At 42.4% G+C, this 21,443-nt stretch overlaps 1 protein-coding gene across 1 annotated transcript in view; it reads right to left on the reverse strand.

Annotated features, from left to right (window-relative positions):
* The window catches only part of NOL10 (nucleolar protein 10), a 52,488-nt gene that overhangs the window by 19,898 nt on the left and 11,147 nt on the right, over positions 1–21,443 (reverse strand). The window contains 2 exon segments of the mRNA XM_042480133.1: positions 11,905–11,957; positions 14,473–14,539. Coding sequence (XP_042336067.1) covers positions 11,905–11,957; positions 14,473–14,539 — 120 coding nt within the window.

The following is a 21,443-nucleotide window of genomic DNA, read 5'->3' on the forward strand; positions in this document are numbered from 1 at the left end:
TCAGCATTCACTCACTTCCAAAAACAATGTGCTCAGGTCCTCTACTAAGTAAGTATCTTCTCTACTACTTGAGCAGAGAAAGCTAAACTGTTACACAATTACTCCGAAACAAACAAGAGCTACTTGATAAAATGGATGAAATGAGATCTGAAGTTATTCAAAAGTAGATCTATAACAGCTGTGGCTGCTTGCGCAGTTCACCCAAGAGACACTTGCAAGTTGCACTGTTGATATAATTCTGGGGGAAGGAGGGGTTTCCACTTTAAAAAAGCAAAGATGTACTATTATAGTTCTACAATTGTCACCCTCCAGCTATTTTTCCTTTCCCCACTTTCGCCCACATTTTAAAGCAAATGACTCACATCTACAGGCCTGTGTATTTATCTGCTTAAACTGTTAGCATCATTTACTCCTATTTGCCCTTTCTTTTCACATCTGCTGCTAAATCGTCATCTTTGCCTGCACTACAGAAACACTGTCCTCACTAACCCACTCTCCACTTTATTTAAAAAAATGTGGCTGAACTATTCTCTTTACTCCCCCTGTCACTGGGATCATGTCACTTCCCTCTTTATGAGATTCTTTTCTATCACTTGCCACACCAGGTTCATGCTCCCTATCCCTACATTTAAGGCTCTTTAACGGCTCATTTTCCTTTCTTTACTCTAGATCAGGGGAAAACAGAAGAGAAGAGAATCCCCCAACAGATCTGTGTGACAGCTCTGCAATATTAGATCACCAAAGACTTCCAACTTCCAATTTTTACCACAAAATGACTTCTCTCCAACATGCCAATATGTACGGCTGAAATGAGGAGAGCTTTTGGAGTAATCAAGAGTGGATTTGTGCATGGAAAAGCTGCTAGCTTTGTTCCATTCTAACAACCTACCAAATTCCTGGGTTTGGAATAATTTGACAGGTCTTGGGAAATCTAGTTTAAAAAGAAGAAAAGGAGACCCTCTAGATGTGAAGTTTGTCTATTCTTGCCCCAGGCAAGCACATCTTCTAAGCACCTTCTCCTCTTCTATGCTCAGAGACAGCACCTTGGACAATAACCACACCAAAAAACATCTTATTGTTGAAAAGAGGCTCAATATAAGCACAGCATACACCATTACATTTTTGTCACAGCATTATCCAATAAACAGCCTATGTTTCTTTCTTTCATTAATCCTATCCAATCTGGCTTTGTATATTCTGTGGCATTTTTATATCTGCCAAAATTTTGTTTAGTCTTTAATTATCAAGAAGTCAGATTGCCGCACAGAGAGGCCTTCTGCTTTCTCAAGAGGTTCATGGAAGACTTGCTCATCGCTTTAGCAAGATGCCCCAAGGAAGATATTACATTAATAATTTGTCAACACTAACAGGATAAATTGCAATTGAGAACACTAAAAAACACAGAAAGCTCTACTATAGACAAGTTCCATTCATTTCCTCTTTGCTGGGCATCTTTTATTTCACTTCCCAAAAGCTGGCCTAATAACCTTCTTTGAGGGCCTTTAATTGGCTCTTTTTGTAATGTTGTCTTTTACAGCTAGTCTCTCAATGAAACCTGAGTCACACAGGTTGCAAAGGAGAATGTATGGCCTTCTTTCATGCTACCAAAGCATTTCAAACAAGGGCTGTCGTGTTGGAAGTGATTTTTAGATGGAGTTGGAGTTGGTAGAAATGTAATCACTTCAATTCTGGCTTCAAAATAAAAACATAACATTAAATGCCCAGCTTGATGCATATTTACTTTCATAGGAATTTAGCTATGTTTCCTTGTTTAGAAATTTTAAAGTAAATATATTTTATGTTCTATTAAACTAAGTAGCCTGATGATTCACATGGTGGAGATCTTGTGCAACCATTTATGTTGTTGTTATTGTTGCTACTGTTGTTGTGTGCCTTCAAGTTGTTTCCAATTATGGCAACCCTAAGACATAGAGATTTCTTGGCATGATTTATTCAGAGGAAGTTTGCCATTACCATCCCCTGAGGTTGACAGCATGTGACTTGTGCATGGTCACTCAGTGAGTTTCCATGACCGAGCTGGGAACTGAATCCTGGTCTCTGGAGTAATAGTCCAATGCTCAAACCATGACAACACACCATTTTATGTATCTCTATTTCATTTCCTCTTGCAAATTAATATACATTTGCCAATTATGAAGGAGTTGGGAGTTGGAGCTTAGAAAAATAGAGGTGTTGGAGCTAGAAGTTTGGCATACTGATCTCACAGTCTTGTTGGAAACAAGGAAAAGAGATTCCACCTCAACATTAGGAGGAACTTCCTGACAGTAAGGGTTGTTTGACAGGGGAACACACTCCCTCTTAGTGTTATGGAGTCTCCTTCCTTGGAGGTCTTTAAACAGAGGCTGGATAGCCATCTGTCGGGGATGATTTGATTGAGATATCCTGCATAGCAGAATGGAGTAGGCCTGGGCGGCCCTTGCTGTCTCTTTCAACTCTATGATTCGGTGATTTTTTGGACTACAGTTCTAGCAGAACCACAGGGCAAAAAAAGTTCTCCCCCAACTTCTCCCATGAAAAACAGCCAGCAGGACAGGCATCACAAAGGACAGCATGAGAAATTAGCACAGAGGGTGTTGGTGGTGGTGGGTCATGGAGGAGAAAGAATCTTGGTAGGTCACATATAGCCCCCAAACCGTATACTGTCTCTCCTCATTATTCAAGGTGAAAGAAACTGCCAGCTTTCCCCACCATTTGACAGACATTAAGTCACCAAAGAGTCACACAAAACAATCCTACACAGTACTTCTTGCCAACTATGTGTACAGCCAGTGTGGTGTAGTGGTTTGAGCACTGGACTCAGGAGACCAGAGTTTGAATCCCGGATGTCACAAATATCTACTGGGTGACCTTAGGCGATTCACACTCTCTCAGACTCAGAGGATGCCAATGGCAAACCTCCTCTGAAGAAACTTACCAAGAAAACCTTGTGATAGGTTTGCCTTAGGGAGGCCGTAAGTTGGAAAGGATTTGGAGGCAGACAACAAACACACAAGTGTACACAGGAGTGCAAACATATTATTAAGTTCACCTGAGCCTATCCCTACAGGCTTCTAGGAAACTCATACTTTAAACTATGGCAAACACCCACAAGCTGCCTCTACTACAGGGATTGGGAAAACTGGGCCCTCCAGATCTTGAACTACAACAGCCCTCCCACAAGTTGCCTCTACTTTACGGATTGGAAAAATTTGGCCCTCCAGGTGTTGAACTACAACAGCCCTCATGCCACACCACTGCCCAGGCTGACTAGGACTGATGGGAACTAGAGTTCCAAAACCACAGAAGGGGGCCAACTCAGCTCCAACCTAAGCTGGGCACTCTCACTTCCGGACAACTGATGCGGCTCACTTCCAGAGGCAGTATCTGAGCTTCACATCTGCTGCACAGACGGGATTTGCTGGGGGGGGGGGACTCAACATTTAAATGTGTTAAAAGATCCTACAGGATGGCCACAAAATTACTTCCTGAGTGTCACACATTGGATGGTTTCCGCACTGATGCCCGCACACGCGCATTTCCTTTGAGGCAACATGTTATGATGGGAAGCAGAGGATTTCCTTTGTTGTGAATAAGCCCAACGTGTTACTTTTCAGATTGAAAGTGCTTATCTGAAAACAGATAGGAACCCTACATTTCCTGTTTTGTGAAGAAATGGCAGTCCTTTAGGAGGTTATATGTTAAAAAAAAAAGCAGTGGATTAGACATAGCCTTTCACCTGAAATCCATCCTACAGATCCAGAATAGAGACCTGGAAATGTAAAAATCTGTGTAAATTCTCCCAGTAGCTGTTACACTAATAACACTGCTCTATCTATCTATCTATCTATCTATCTAATTTTTTGCAGCATTATTAGTGTAACAACTACTGGGAGAATTTACACAGATTTTTACATTTCCAGGTCTCTATTCCCCCCTGTTTCTTACTGTTCTAGGAGCATGCATTTCACTTGTGGCTGGGAAGGGTAGGAAGAGAGAAGGGAACTGCTGTTATAACAAAATTCAAAACCAACAGTTTTTTATTTTACCTTAGTAGCAAAATATTAAACAACCAATTTTGCCAGTAACAAGCACTGTTCTTTTGGTAATGGGAAGCAAGGGTGTAACATTAGCAAATCTGAAATGATTAAAGCAACTCCAGTAAACTAACTGTACTGACCACGTTTGATAAAAACAATGGAATGCAGTATCCATGTGTTTTTTTTTTTAATACAAGTAGTGTGTATACTGACCAATAGTGCTTCTTGAATCATACAAAGCAGCTGGGCCCTCTGGCTGGTTTGAATAAACGGGAAACTGGCTTGTCAGAACCAGACTCCATGGCCTTGTTCCCTGGTTTCTTATTCTAGCATAGTACGGAGCGGAGAGTAGGAGACAAACTGGAGTGCAGGGTACTGCCAAGTTTAGGTGTCCCAAGAAATAAATCACACAGCAAGTTCCATGGCTCATTTAGCTGCTTCCAAAGCAAGCATGACCAGCAAGTCAGTACACATAGCATACCACTCCTACTTGATAAGCCAAGATTCCCATAACTTCCAGTTTTATTGTTATGTCCAAAAAAAGCAATTAAAACAGCCCTGCTGAGTTTATGTAAGTTTAAAATCACACACACACACACACACACACAAAGAGTCAAGAGAAGGCAATATTATTTCCTGTACAGTATCCTCACTGCTCTTTGTTGTCCTTGATATAAATGTCTGTAAAACACTACTGGAGAATTTTTTCTAATTTATCAATGCACTTGCAAATTTAGATTCTCATCTATATAGTTCAAAGAACTTTCAGCCATCTTTCAGTGCCCAAGATTCTGCCTCAACCTCTTTAATTTTCTATGGCCAACATAAGAGACTAGCTTTCTATGGCCCTCTCTGGGGTGTCGGAGGTGCGCGTCTGCGCACCGTCCCAGAGAGGCCGCCCACGGACTGTTTGGAGGACTCCTCTTTGTTTTGCCTGCGGCTCCAAGGCGGCTCCGGAGGACCTGATCTGGGACACCTGGGAGGAAGGTGGAGTGAGGGGCGTGTTGGGGCAGCAACACGCTAAAACCAGCTTGCTGGACTCCTCCTTCACCACGCCTCCCTCTCTCTCCGGACTTTGGGCCAGGGGCTGCGCTGCTGCCGGGCGGCCCTCTCTGGGGTGTCGGAGGTGCGCGTCTGCGCACCGTCCCAGAGAGGCCGCCCACGGACTGTTTGGAGGACTCCGCAGCTGCGCAACTGCGCACCCTTGGCTGTGTAAGAGCTGGGAGAGACTGTGCGGATGTCAGCCTTAGAGCAGAGGATGCCTGAAGTGGCTGACCTCTGCTCTTTTAATTGTTGGGGAGGGGGAGGACATGGACGCGGGGGATGCTTTGGCTGGGGAGGAGGGGGATAACATCGACATGAGCGGAGCTCCTATTGAGGTAGTGTGGGGCAAGGGGAGGTATGGCGGTGGGAGAAGGGACTTGCATTACAGAGGAAGGCGAGATCGATGCGTCATATCTATCTCTCCTTCCTGTCTCCCTCCCAACCAAAGGGACCTGAGGGTCACTCCAACCGTACCACAAACCCTGTCGCTGCTCCTGTGCAATGCCAGGTCGATCAACAACAAGTCCCACATAACCTATGACTTACTGGATGACAGCAAGTGCGACCTGGCTTGCATTACCGAGACCTGGCTTGGGCCTGAGGGAGACGCTGTGTGGGCACAGGCCCTTCCTGACGGGATCTCGGTGAAGGACCAGCCCAGGTTAGGTGGGCGGGGGGTGTGTGGCCTTGATATATAAGAACACCTTGTCTCTTACCAGGAACCACATCCGGCAGACTTCCTTTATCGAGTGTATTTCCCTGACCCTAAAAGCTAGGGATAGTCTAGGGATTCTATTGGTGTATCGGCCACCCCGTGCGCTAACGGACTCCCTTAACGAGCTGACACAGCTGGTCGCGGAGCTGATGCTGGAGACGCCCAGGCTACTTGTCCTGGGCGACTTCAACATCTCCCTCACAGCCAGCTATGTTCCATCCGGTGCGGCTCAGGAATTCATGGATACCATGACGGCCATGGGCCTGTCCCAGCTGATTTCGGGTCCAACGCATTTTGCGGGTAATACTCTTGATTTGGTCTTCTGTTCGGATGTGGAAAATCCGTGGGCGGAAATAACCGGTATTTCCCCCCTGTCATGGACGGATCATTTCCTCGTGGAGGCAAAAATCAAGGTCTCTACCCAGATCCCCCCCGGGGGTGGTGGACCTATTAGGATGGTCCACCCTCGAAGGCTGATGGAACCCAAAAGGTTCCAGGAAGCCCTAGAGGGGCATATGGTTGGAAGTGACGGCGACTCTGTTGATGCCCTGACTGGTATCTGGAATACCGGTCTCTCTAGGGCTATACACAGTATCGCTCCCAAGCGCCCTCTCAGGCCTGCTTCCAAACATAAGCCTTGGTATACGGAAGATCTCCGGGCGAGGAAGCGGGACCTGCGACGGCTAGAGCACCGCTGGCGGAAACACCTACACTTAGCCGACAAGGCTCTCCTAGACCGCCTGTTGGAGGACTATGGAGAGGCGATACGAGCAGCTAAGAACTCGTTCTATGGTGCTCGTGTCGCGTCCGCGGAGTCGCGTCCAACAGAGTTGTTCAGGGTGGTCAAGGAGCTAACTCAGCTCCCTCCCGCCCTGAACCAGATCCTTGAACCTTCAAAGGCCTGCTGCGACCAATTTAACAACTTCTTCACGGATAAAACCTCTCGGATAAGCGAAGGTCTGAACACCGGCATTAGAGCAGAACCTAGGGTAGAGGCATCCAGAGCCTCTGTGGACTCTATTAAACTGGATCAGTTTGAGTTGGTGAGTACCGATGATGTGGACAAGATCCTTGGAAGTGTTCGGAAGACAACCTGCTCTCTCGATCCCTGTCCCTCATGGCTAGCGGCTCAGGGGGGACCGGCTGTAACCTTGTTGTTACACCGGATTATAAATACATCACTGAGGGATGGGCAATTTCCAACCAGCTTGAAATTGGCCACCATAAAACCGCTGCTAAAAAAGCCCTCCCTCGACCCCCTGGTACATAGTAATTATCGGCCAGTCTCGCTGCTGCCATTTTTGGGGAAGGTGATCGAGAGGGCGGTTGCAATCCAGCTTCGATCGATCTTGGATGAAACGGATTATCTGAACCCATTTCAAACTGGCTTTCAGGCAGGCTACGGGGTTGAGACGGCCATGGTCGCCTTGGTCGATGATCTCCGTCTGGGCATCGACAGGGGAAACGTGTCCCTGTTGGTGCTCTTGGACATCTCAGCGGCTTTCGATACCATAGACCATGGTATCCTTCTGGAGCGCCTGGCAGAGGTGGGAATCAGGGGCACTGCGCTCCAGTGGTTCCGCTCCTACCTCTCCGGGAGGTTCCAGATGGTGCAGCTGGGAGACGTGTGCTCCGATAAAAGGGCCCTCACAACTGGGGTCCCTCAAGGAGCCATTCTGTCTCCCATGCTATTTAACATTTACATGAAACCGCTGGGAGAGATCATCCGGAGACATGGGGCGCGGGGTTATCAGTACGCTGATGACACCCAAATAGTCTTCTCTATGTCTCCGACTGATGCAGTGACTGAGGATGGCGTCTCTCCTCTCGTGGTCTGTCTGGAGTCGGTAATGGGCTGGATGAGGGAAAACCGACTCAGTCTGAATCCAGAGAAAACGGAGGTACTTGTGATAGGTTCCCCTGGTCCAGGAATGGCGGTGGTTCCACCTGTCCTGAACGGGATCACGCTTCCTGTGAAGGACTCCGTGCGCAGTCTGGGGGTGCTTCTTGATTCGTCGCTTCACCTTACAGCTCAGGTGAATGCGACGGTCAAGAGCACCTGTTACCAGCTTCGGCTTATTCGCCAGCTGCGCCCATACCTGGCCCAGAGGGACCTTGAAACGGTAGTACATGCTCTGGTAACCTCTTGATTGGATTTCTGCAATGCGCTCTACATGGGGCAACCCTTATACCATACTCGGAAGCTACAGATGGTACAGAATACGGCGGCCAGACTGGTCACTGGTACTTCCAGGGCCAGCCATATTACACCTATACTCAAAGATCTGCATTGGCTGCCCATCCCCTTCCGGGCACAGTACAAGGTGTTGGTGATAACCTATAAAGCCCTATATGGCTTGGGCCTAGGATACCTGAAGGACCGCCTCTCTCCATACATTCCGCCCCGCACCCTCAGAACTTCTGGGCAGCAACTACTGAGGGTCCCGGGGCTAGACTAACCTCCACAACGAGGAGGTCATATTCCATCGTCGCCCTGGCCCTCTGGAATACGCTGCCCATAGAGCTCCGCTCGGCCACCTCCCTGGCCCAGTTTAAGAAGGAGTTAAAAACCTTCTTATTTCAATCTGCATTTCCCGAATAAAGCTCCAATTGGTCTTCCCTCCCCGACGACAATTGGTGATTGGCTGATGGTGTTTTAATTTTGTTTTTAATATGAATGCAGTGTATTTTTATGGTGTTTTTGTATTGTTATATGTTGTTCACCGCCCTGATCGATGGAAGGGCGGTATACAAATAAAACTTTTATTTTTTTTAATTTATATAGAAAATACTAGATTTCTGTGAAATCTAGCTATCTATGGCCAACATAAGACACATACCCATAAAATCAACCCAAGCCTCTTTAATTTTCAGATCATCATATCATGTGATTCTGACCTTGAGTGTAGTCTATGAAATACTACTGTTTAAAAATAGTAACCCCAAAGAGTTTCTCATATTCTTTGTGCTGGAAAGCAACAAACTTTAAAAACACATTAATCAAAACCACATAGCTGGCAGCCTGACATTCAGCTATAGAGAAATCTTAGCCAGTTAATCATTACTCCACATGAATTTGCAAATAAAGAATAGATTTGAAGAGGGGAAAAAGCTGATTTGGTTTTTTTATGCTCCATGAACATGTTCCAGGCAACTTCAGCTTAGAAGTATCCTGACCACCACTCTGTTTTTGTAAGTACAGTATGATTCCCATATCAGTGGAGAACATGTTCCTAGACTTACCATGGACACATGAATAATACTGAATCCTATTGAAATTAATGACTTCTGGTGGAAGCTGACTGTAGTACTGCATTGCTATTTAGAGTCACACTAGGGGAGCTAAAGAGAGCATTTCTCTAAGCATCTGTAGGTCCTCTAGTGTATGGTCAACTTCTGCTGGAAGCATATCACAGAATCATGCTAGAGGACATAGAAAATGTCTAGAGAAAACTTTTTTTCAGACATCATTAAGTGACACTGTGGGTACTGGTCCCATAGATATGGAAGTTGTACTGTATTGCTATTTAGATTTTTTAAAAAATGTTTTAAAAAATTATTTAAAAGACAATTTTAAACATTGTCTTGACTGGCAAAATCTAAGAGCGAATCTAGTGACTAACTGACAGAGGAACAGCCAGCTCAAAGATGTGACAGAATTCCTTTCAGATCTTCCATCACTTCCAAGAAATTTGAGATTTCTCAGACAACTCATCTCCCAAAGTCTGAGAGTAGCCAGTAAGAGTGCCTTCCTATGTACATATTTAGACTTCATGGGAGGAGATCACCAACAAGAGATTGCTCTCTGCTGACAGCAGACATTACCATGGAACAAAGAGATAGCCCAGACAATATATGGAAAATACTACAGGTTTAGTATTCCTTATCCAAAATGCACATGCCCAGAGGTGTTCTTTATTTTGGATTTTTTCAAATTTTGAAATATCTGTATTTGCAAATAAATAATGAGACATAATGAGGCTGGGGGAAACTGAGATTCTGTGAAATGGAGCAACCTACAGATTCCTACCATTTCACAGATCTTTGCATCTCTCTCCAGCCACATCTCTTCCCAGATGTCTCTCTCTCCAGCCTCGCAAATACAGGTGCACACTATGCTACATGTTGTAGCTCAAAAAGTTTTCTATTCTGGAGTACTTCAGATTTTGGAATTCAACCTATAATAATATTAGTTCATGTTTACAACCTGTGGCCTGAACATTGCTTAAATGCCATGGAAATCCAGTGCAGATCTTAACACTACTGATATATAGATTAGTCAATGAACACCTCAAAAGAGGCACAGTTAAAAATGCTATTGCTTCATACATGACAGGTTTATCACAGGTTAAAGTTTTGTTATAAGGTTAAAACAAAAGCTCACTTCAGATCCATAGGCAAGTTTCCTGTCTTACCCCAATCCCCGACCTATGCCAGAAGAAAATTAGTAACCACAGGGTTAGCACACACTTGAATGCAAGTGCACACGCACACACACACATTCTGATGCTTAAGGATAAAGGATGCAAAAGTTTGCATTTCTAACTATCAGCTTAATGGCCCACAGAGAAACACAGCTCTACAGGAGGAGTGGGCAACTCCAGCTCCAGATTTTGTTGAACTGCAACTCTCAGAATCTCTCACTATTAGCTATGCTGGGTACAGCTGAAGGAGTGGTAGTCCAACAACATCAGGTATGTCACAGCTGCCCATCGCTGTGGGTTATTAAGCCAGATCCAACTGAGAATTAAAAGACAAACAGTCAGCACAAATTCCCTGCAGGTGAGAGTTTTCTCTAAGTTATTAACAGAACAAGTGCCATTTACGTGCAGATCTCAGCTTCCAGATCTTATATATCTGTTATGCAAATTAAAATGGAGGATTCCCTTTCTCTGGAATTTTCCAGTCTCAGGCATACAAGCAAGTGCATGCTGTTTTTTAATACACACACATACATACACACGAACCACTGTGTGCATACCCTCTTATATGGAGTGACTAAATCCAATGCTCTTTTGTATCTGGCAAATGATGTGATGAATTGTAACTTGCCCTAATTTTGAATCAAATCTAGAAATTACAAATCTAGGAAAGCCATCCACTTTAAGTATGGCTGCGGGGCAAATAAACACAAATTGATTTCTGTGTGACTGTAGTCATTTGGGGAATTTCACAGTGCTGTTCTTCCTCATAATCATCAAGGGAGGATGTGACTAGCAGCACTACAATTCTCTTAGATGTTTCAAGTTCTGTCAAAGTTCAGTGAGGAAAGGGGGGGAAAAGACACACCATACAACCTGAAATCAAAATATATCAATACAGACTGGCAATAAAGAGGATCGTCATTTTCTAAGCATGCCAATTTGCATTTCCTCCTTGAAATCATGACTGAATAGTCTGTTTGTTTGATTTCTCTCTTCCCTCTTCTGATACACTTGATGACTGGAAGAAAGCCTCCATAAAACATAAAAAACAGGGAGCCATGAATAAGAACAAAAACCCATCCTCAGGCAAATATTTTCATAAAGGCCAATCAAAATCACACAGAAGACACAAACCGTGGATTTGGTCTTTGAAATATGACATGACCCTGACAGCATGACACATTTTGCAAGTTGAACTGATTTCTTGTGTTTCTCAAGAAATACCCAACTTGTGGTTCATTACAAATTACTGCTGAAATGGAAGGGATTTTGACTAGCAGTCTGCCCTGTGGAATTGGAAATGGCTGTTCAAACAAAAAGGGCAATGGGTACATCTTAACACCATGGGCATGTCTGAAATTGATTAGGCTAAATTATTACAAGATATTTTACATAGGTCTGCCTTTTAAAAGTGTGCAGAGATGTCATACAGTCCAGCATGGAGCAGCCAATCTTTTGGTGTGTGACATTCACACCAAAAAAAAAAAAAAAAAAAAAAGCCAGGACTACTTCCAGCTTCACTTCAACTATGGGGACAGTTCAAATAACTGTTCCCAACCTATGAGGCCCTGAACAGCTTGTGGCCAGGGTTTCTCAAGGGCAACCACCTATGTCATCTGAAGTGCAACCTTAGTTCACGGAACCTAGAGTATCACAGAAGAGTAAATATTTTTGCTTTACTCACAGGTATGTAGTAGATGTTCATTTTGGGAGCTTCATTGGCTGTGAACAGCATTCCTATAAATCACAAAATTGGGAGAAAATTAGAGGGTTTTTTCCTTCCTTCCTCCCCCCCCCTCTTAATCTTCTAAGAATTATAACTGAACTAGGCTGTTAGTGAAAACAAAGCTGACATATCATGGATCTCAGATTCATTACAAAAATAGGAAGGAATACAACCAATGTGACATCTTTAGCTTGGTCCACCCTCCATCCCCTACTCTTCAAGGCTCACCGTTGTCCTGGATTCTTTCTTTCTCCCCCTGACCCATGTACCATACATACCCTCATGCAATTGTGAGTGTTTGTGTGTGTGTGTGTGTGTGTGTGTGTGTTTATGTGTGTGTTTATGCTGATTTATGCTGACCCCATGAATTTCATAGGGGTTTCTTAGGCAAAGAATACTCAGACGTAGCTTCCCAGCTCCTTCCTCTTCAAATACAGCCTATAGCACCTGGTATTCGTTGACAGTCTCCCATCCAAGTATTAATCAGGGTTGACCCTGCTTAGCTTTCAAAATCAGAGAGAATCTGTTGCCTTTAGGGTATTTAAGCATTTTGCAAGCACCTGTACATGCTATTTTATTCAGAGAACAACCTTAGTTCCATTTAATTCAGACAAATGCTCAATACAATCCAAGTATTTATTTATTTTTTAAATTTGGGGGGGCGGCAGTATTCTTCCTTCAAAAAAGAAAAAGACTTTCTTTCTTTCTTTATTGATTGATTGATTGATTGCTTCCTGAAATCAATTGCCAAATTACTATAAAGTTTAATAGGGCAAGAAATGAAATGTTTAAACTTTCTCTGTGGGTTTAATTATTTGTCAGGCCAGACAATTTGGTAAACAAGATTCATATAGGCTATAAAAAGATCTTCTGAGAAAAGATGCACAAACGGAAGAAATTAACTGGATTTAGGGCTTTTCTTACTCAGTGCTCTGCCACTATCAGAAACAGCCTTGCTGTACATTCAAAAGGCTTCCTCCTAACGGAAGGGCAACTTTGGATCTACGTGGAAGTAATCTTGTTCAGCACCAAGTAAAAGGTGCAGGTGAAGAAAAAATTAATACAGTTTTAAAAGAAAAGGCTTCCTGTTGAAGTGGTATTTCCTGAAACTGCAGTGGTGCCAACATGTGGGAAGTGACTAGATACACATCAAGGGGAAAATCTGATGGAAGAAGAACCAAATTGTTTATACATGTTAATCCTGGTTATGGTTTTCACAACGGAGAGGTATACCTAATAAGAAAGAAAACAGAGTAACCCAATTGGGGGGGGGGGAGGAATCTGATAATCTTGAAAAATCTTTGGATTAATACAAGAATTGATTGATATATATCTGATTGATAAATATTTGTGTGAGTGTGTGGAGAGAGAGAAAATGCAGGGATATTTATATATAGAGAGAGAGGGGGGGGGAAGAGACAACATCAGAGTGATTCTATCTCGTCACCTTGCATAATTATCTATCTATCCATCCATCTATCTATCCCCCCCCACACACACACACACAATTTTTAAAATGATTCCATTATGAAAGTTGGGAATGGAAGAATGAAATACCCAGTTCTGACATAACAACCTTTTTTATGAGAAAGGGAGGGAAATGGATTTTATTGAATATACCTTAGTCAGATTTCCAAAATCCAAAATACTCCAAAATAAAATAAAAAATTTCCTGGGTGGCTGAGACAGTCACACCTTTGCTTTCTGATAGTTCAGTATACACCAACTTTTATTATTATTATTTTATTTTTTTTATTTATATACCGCTATTCCAAAGATCATAGTGGTGAACAGCAAGTAAGCTAATTAGCAAGTAAGCTAATTTGCCCCCAACAGTCTGGGTACTCATTTTAGCGACCTCGGAAGGATGCAAGCCTGAGTCCAGCTTGGGCCCTGTGTTTCATACCCAAAATTATTAAAATTTTTATGCATGAAGTTACTTTCAGACTATGTGTATAAGGTGAATATGAGACATAAATGAATTTTATGTTTAGACTTGGGTCCCATTTCCAAGATATTTCAACATGTATATGCAATTATTCCAAAGTCTGAAAATAGTCAAAAACACTTCTGGTCCCAAGCATTTTGGATAAAGGAGACTCAACTTGTACTGAACTACAAAACCACTCTTCTCAAAATCAATGCTTGACAGAAACTGCTTCTGTTTCAATGGAAATTCCTTTTTAGAGAAGGAAAACTAGGTTATTATTCAACTCTGTAAACTAAGGATTCTACAAATCATCCTGGCTGTGGGATAAAATTCCTATTCTGGTTAAAATGGCTTGGAATTTTTCAACAAGCAACAAATGTCTCAATATTTCCAACAACAACAACAACAACAACACAAACAAACAAACCCAAAAAAACCCAACAGGCATCATTTTGTTCAAAACTCTCAAGGACATATTATGATCTAATTATTAACTATGGTCAGCAACTACCAGATGAGAAAACTAGGAGACCTATGGAGACTATTGTGGTTTTCATCAGGCACATGTAATAATGGTGAATTATGTTTATGCATACCTGAATTAGGATACAGACAAACATCATTAATGTCATGTTCAGGCTCAATGGAAGTAAATATTTTTCCCTGAAATAAAAGAATACAAAATTGAAAAGAAGGAATACAACTCTTAAAAACAATCAACCAAAGATATAACTAAGGCCATGCAAGTTGTGGTCTTTGGCAGGCACTTATCACACAACATCATGTCTCTCAAGTTCTCGTCTTACTTTTTAATCCTTCATGGAGCACACAGAGTGTTACTGATAGATACTCTGCCGATGACTGAAATGCAAAGCAGCGACAGGGAGAGAAAAAGGTCATGTGTGATAAGTACCTGCCAAAGTATTATCTGGCAGCATTATCCTACTGTATTTGTACTATACTAGCCACATATGATAATCTCCTTGTTGGAGTTCTGCTCCCAGCAGCCATTACCAGTGCCTAGGGCTGAGCAAAGTTGAAACCAACATCTGGAAGGCCCCAAGTTGCCCGCTCCAGTAATATATCATTTCTGCACCTGCTGCCAAGTTGAACACTACCAGAGAGCAGGGGCCCATCCACACCACACAACTGAGGCTGGATGGCCATCTGTCAGGGATGCTTTGATCTGGATTTTCTGCATGGCAGGGGGTTGGACTAGATGGCCCTTGCAGTCTCTTCCAGCTCTATGATTCTATAGCACTATTATTCCACTTTAATTTCCATGGTTCCATCCTGTGGAATTCTGGGATTGGCAGTCAAGGGAGGGCCATATAGAATCCTCAACCAGGGAGCTTCTTTGGTGCTTCTAACCAAACTACACATCCCAGGATTCCATAAAATATCATGATGGTTAAAGAGGATTAGTGCTAAAATTGTGTAGTGTGAAAGAGCCCCAAGAATCTTTAAATGATCACCATCCCACCCTGACATTTTATTATTGTTTTTCCACCCCATCACTAGTACCTTAAATTTATGATCAGGGGACAAAGAAGAATGAAGATTTAAAAAACCAGCATAGCGTCTAAGGATACCACCAAAAAGACTTAATGCATTTAACCTGAATGAGAATATTCTCCATTCTAGTAACCAGAAATCTACTAGATGCGGTTCATTCTGTGATGAAGCGTTACACTGGGGAGGGGGGTGTCAAATTCAGCTGCTTGCCAAAGCTTAGATGCAATGTCCAGCTTGGTGTATTTTTTTCTTGTAATTGCCAATCTGGTTGCAAATTTAACACATGCATAACTCTCCCCAAACAAATTTATCCCTGACTGTGGTTCAACTATTGAAATGTGCTGTCAAAACACATATGACTATTTTTTTATGGTTGTCATCATTAAAAGAATTTATCCCATCCCATTAGTTTTAATAGGACAATAGTTCTACTGCATATATTTATTTCATTTGTATGCTGCCTTTCTCCCAGACACTAGACAGCTCCCAGAAAGTCACTTAAAAAAACAGAGCACAATAAGTATTTTTTAAAAAACAATTAAAATCATCACACAAACAATATAGATTTATTTAAAAGACAAAGGTTTAAAAGAGAGATAAAACATAGCACTAAAAAGGCTCCCTGCTTATACTACATTAAAAGTTTGCTTAAACAAAAAGTCCTTTGCCTGCCAGTGAAAGGAAAGTAAGGAGGGAGCCACCTTAGACTTCCAGCTTTTTGGAAGTATTTTAAAAAGTATCTCTTAATCTGCTGATTGGTTAATTGAAGGCAGTTTATTAGATGAACAAACTGTTCCTCCTCCACTCCTCTATCTGGTATTTCAGCAAAAATGTACAGACCTAATCCATTTTATAACTTGCCTCTTAACAAGTAAAAGAGAATCTGAAGTTGGCCAATAACACACTACTGAATACCAACCAAAACGGTCCTGAGTGTCTCTCATTTAAACTTCCCTTTATTAACTCTACTTTCACCTAAAGCTGGCATCACTACCAGCTATAAAAATTCAGTATTTGTGAAAATGCTCATATCCCATCGGCACTTTGCTTCCTATGTATAATTAGAATAGAAATGCAGAAAAGAAACTCCACAGAGAGGGAGTTTGTTACTGATAACTTTGAAACATAAAAATGAAGCAGGAAGGATCACAGATGTAGAAGGGCACAATTCAGTCCAAGCTCAAAACATTTGTTTCCCATTGATTTCAATGGGAGAATCAAACAGCTCAAACTTAACTCCACTGAAAGCAGCAGAACCTTACAATTCCTAGTTTCAGCTGGATCTCTAATTCCCCTCCCCATGCAATATTGCATAAGCCAATTCTTCATTTCCATGATGGGATGGGACCTCTAATCCCTTCAGTTGAGGAGAAAACATGTCAGGACATGCAATCCTCTAGCCTGGAACTCTGTGCATATGATGCAGATGTCTGCAGCAGACACAGTTTTATTTTATGTAAGCTGGGTGAGGCCACACAAATTGCCTCTGGCATTTTGCCACTCCAGCCCATTTGGGCAGAAACCTTTGAACATGTGAGTTCTATGTAGCCTAGCCTCATTTCAACCTTATGTAAAAGAAATAGCAAAATGGGCTGAGCATAAAACATGTTTCCATGAAATCCTTCTCTCAGACACAAAATGAGACATTATACAGTTTTTATGACTTGCAATATTCTTTAAGAGAGCCAATAAATATGACCTAGTGGCAAACAATTCAAATTACTATGACTTTGCAAAGATTCTTTTTAAAAAATCATATTGTAGAATAGACTGACTCAATTTAAAGATTTTCCCAAGAATGAAAGATCACTCCTGGGCATCCTTCATGAAGTTTACCCTTCACTTCCCAAGCACCAACCATGTTATAACACTTTGGTGAGTGCTTGTCTGTCTTGCTTTTCAAACAATCAGAATCTTCCCTGAAAATGCCAGCCACAGATGCTGGTGAAATGTCAGGAATAAACTCTTTTAGAACATGGCCACATAGCCCAAAAACCCTCAAAAATCTATGGATGGGGATCTCTATAGCACTATGACTGCACTTTAACTGCCATGGTTTCTTCCCATGGAATCCTGGGACTGACAGCAGAAGGGGGGCCATTTATAATCCTCAGGCAGAAAGCTCTATGGCCTCTGATCAAAATACAAACCTCAGGGTTGCACAGGATGTTGCTGTAGCAGATGCAGTGGTAGCACTGTGTTAGTGTGTACTGTGAAAGGGCCCCTGTTTTGTGGAATGTGATGACTGTCAACTTGGATGGTTTTAAACAACAAAACAAACCCATCATGGGATGTGACTATTGATGGCAACTATCAGGACAGATATGTATACCTCCTACTTTGAGGGGCAGTGTGTTTCTATGTACTGATTGTCAGGGAGCATGAGAGGTGATGGTATTGCTCTGGTGCTCATGCCCTTCTTGGGGACTTCTTACTGGGCATCAGGTTGGTTGCTGATGGTTGCAACAGAATACTGGATTAAGCAGTCCTTTGGAGTGATCCAACGTTCTAGTGATATTTACTGTTTCATTCCACTATGGGAAGACTAACTGCCAATTCTTTATCAAAACTGAGCTTTGCCTTTACATTCCTTAAGATCGCACTAAAGAAATCTTTCAAACTATTGGAGAGGTGTGCTAAATTGTATAACCAATAAATGGTACACGTATGATGACTTTAGACGGGCTTCATTTTCACATAAGTGAAATTTAGACCTACTGAATTCAATGGGATTTACTTCTGTGGTGAAATCTACAGGATAACTTTGTTAAAGCATTTGCCTTTGTGAAATTTTTGAAGTAGAATAAATCCAGAAGCATTCATTCATATATAAAAGCCAACGTGTCATGGTTTGAGCGCTGGATGAGAACTCTGGGAGGCCAGGATTCAAATCCCAGTTCAGCTACAAAAACCCAATGGGTGAAGCTGAACAAGTCTTACACTCTCGGTCTCAGAGGAAGGCAATAGTAGCTCACTATCTGAACAAATCTTGCTAAGAAAACCCTATGATAGATTTGCCTCAGGATTGCCAAATGACTTGAAGGGACATAACAAAAAGCACAACCATATTATATGTATATACATGGTTTATCTTATTAATGTACAAATGCAACAGAAGGTGGAATGTAACCTGTTACACAGCTGCAATGCTTTACATCAATTTGAAATATCCACCAAAACTGAAAGTCCCTACTTGGAATTTACCACTTATTATTCATGAGATTAATGCATCCCTTTCTACTCAAATTCTTGTTGCTCGTTTCTTTCAACCAATTGTATTGCTGCAGAGCTTTCTGGAATCTCAGTCCTATGCAAGAAAATATCTGGACCACCCCATCTTCTATTTAAGCCAACATCTTTTCCCCACAAAAGTGACCAGCCAAATGCCTTTGGAAAGCCACAATCAGAAAGGGGACAGTACTCAAAAGTACATTCTCCAAGGGCCACATGCATACCATCCCAGCCCACCTTTGAAGACCTCCCCATGGGCCTCACTGAGCTTATCAGGTGGCTGAATCTACAGAGAAATTTAGCAAGCAGTGAAAAGATATTCACTCTTGAGAAACTCATGTTCCACTCATGCAAAGGAATCCCCATGTGTCTTGCATACTGCCAGGTTCTCCTCCCTTTAACACAGGTATGGGCAATTTGCAGCTTTCAGGCCACACACAACTTTCTATCTGATCTCCTGTAGCCCTTAGTCTAACTTCAAAAGCCTGTGGTAAATAGTTAATTCAGGTCTCTGCTAGAGTGATTTGTTCTTTCCTAAGCAGCTGAGGGCAGAGGGAAAAGAAAAGATCCTGGGGTCAGGGGGACAACAGGGTAGCAATGTGAGAAAGAAAGTGGCAAAAACAAGAGAGAAGAAAATGGGGCTTGTAACCTTTCAATCTAACTCCATCCATCAGTGGTTTCAAGCTTGCCCACTAGCAGCATGCAGTCCCTGGTAGATTATATATGGGAGACGGCAGCCCTCAATTTTAGGGGAAAAAACTTAACCATCTTTACTTTAACAGGTACCAATAAGGACAGAAAAGAGCCTCACTGAAAATACTTGTTTCACACCCCTCAGGTATCACTGAGAGATGAAACTCACCTCATCTCACCTCAACTCAAAATCCCTAGGCTTTTTTGAGGCTTGCCAAGTATTCTGGAAAATGAAGCATGCACAAAACAGTGTGCACATTTACAAATGTGAATAGCTGAAAAATGTGTGCGATGTAAAAAAATGCATAAAATACTTCAGTCAATGGAGGAAACCCTATGTATTAGCTTAATGATATTCAAAGTGGTGGTCCCTTTGGCTGCTGGTCCCTGGAGGGTTTTCAGGAAAGAAAGAAGCAGCTACAGCTACAATGGACACAAATATGGTGCTGGTCCTTGGAACTTTGAGAACCTCATCTTGTTAATCTACCACATCAAGATGCTTAAGAAACACTGTATTATGTAAACTAAATGTACATATTAGGTGAAAAAATGAAATGTGTACAAATTTCAATGCAGAGAAAAACAAATCCTTGCAACCTAATAGGAATAAAGGGTGGGACAAGAACACATGAGGAATTTGAAAAAATATCACAAAATGAAGACTCAGCTTTTCAAGTGAATGGAACCCACGGGCAATCCTTGCCAAGGCAAGACCACTTCCTGTTGAATGGAGGAAGAACTGACCCATGCTCTCACTTGCCTCATATATTCAGTACGGTGGTTGGACTTTAAAAAAACTGTAATATTTCTTTCCCCTTTTCATGGGAGTTGAGTGGATTTTCCATTTTACTGTAACATTTTCCACATATCTTCCTCTTGAGGAATCACTCCAGAGGACTCATGTAGAGGAAAAAAAGTTGTTTGGTCAAAACCAGCCCTAATGTAGAAATTGGAAGGGGAAGGATGAAAGAAGAAGAGCTATTACTTTGAAGAGAGAAACTTGTTCCCTAGCCTAACACCTCTCTCTGCTGGGTGTGCTTCACACCCCGATACCAAATCTTGTTGTTTCCTTGTCCCAACTCCCATGACAGAAAGTATTTCCTACATATGGTCACCAGTGCGAACTGGAGATGGCTGTACCAAAGAAAGAATTTCAGAAGGTCTTACTTGCCACATAACAAGTCAACAAGCAACACCTGTTGAAATCCCCTCTTCTACAAAACCTTTAAAGGTACAGTAACCATCTCAAGTTTTCCATCTAGCAACCTTATTCCACATAAAAGCTGAAATGCCAAATCACAGCTGTTGCATGTATGCTGCAGGACTGGCAGAGATCTGTGGTTAGCCTGGAGAGGAACAGAGAAACCCACAGGCCCAGCTCTGGCACAGAATCAAGCCTGAGCTTTGCCTTGTTAGGTGGGATCCCAGGGCTTGGGGTAGCCAGTTAGCAGACTGCTTCCGAACAGGCCTTGGTGAATTTTCCCAAGATCTTGGAAAAGTTTCTTTTTGGATTACAATTCCCAGAATCCTCCTGTCTCCAGTGGTTATGCTGGTGGGAGATTCTGGGAGCTATAATTCAAAAAGTAACTTTCTCAAGATCTCGGGGGAAATGCAATGGTGAAGCAATTAGGTAGCTGGCCATCCCTGCAAAAAAAAAGAACCAGATCAGAACTTGCTTCACACTGAATTCAGAATGATTCAGCCAATTAAGTAGATAAGAGGGCATGAGCATCTGGGTATTGTGGTCACAAATCTGACTTTGAAAGAGTAAAATGGGGGAGATTGTTTTCCTTTGGACACCTCCCTCTCTGTTGGCTTCTTTAACAGCTTCACCTCTCTCCTGGGTGCTTCCTTCCCCTCCCTGTTTTAATTTTGCCACCCCACCCGCCTCTGCTGCCTTCCTCCTTGATAATTAACAGAGGGAAGGGTTTTCCCCCACCTCCACTCTCTCTGAAAACAAAGACTTGGATGCTCCCCAGCCTGCGGTTAAACAGAGTAATCTGGCTCACTGCTGTCCTCTTTTTTCCACTGATTGCCAGCTAGAGATAGTTAGGAACAAGCATCAGAAAAGGAGAGCAAGTGGGAACAGAAAGAAATCCCATCATTTGCTGCCCCACAATCATTCTGA

Source organism: Sceloporus undulatus, chromosome 1, assembly GCF_019175285.1.
Source record: "Sceloporus undulatus isolate JIND9_A2432 ecotype Alabama chromosome 1, SceUnd_v1.1, whole genome shotgun sequence".
In the NCBI taxonomy this organism is placed as follows: domain Eukaryota; kingdom Metazoa; phylum Chordata; class Lepidosauria; order Squamata; family Phrynosomatidae; genus Sceloporus; species Sceloporus undulatus.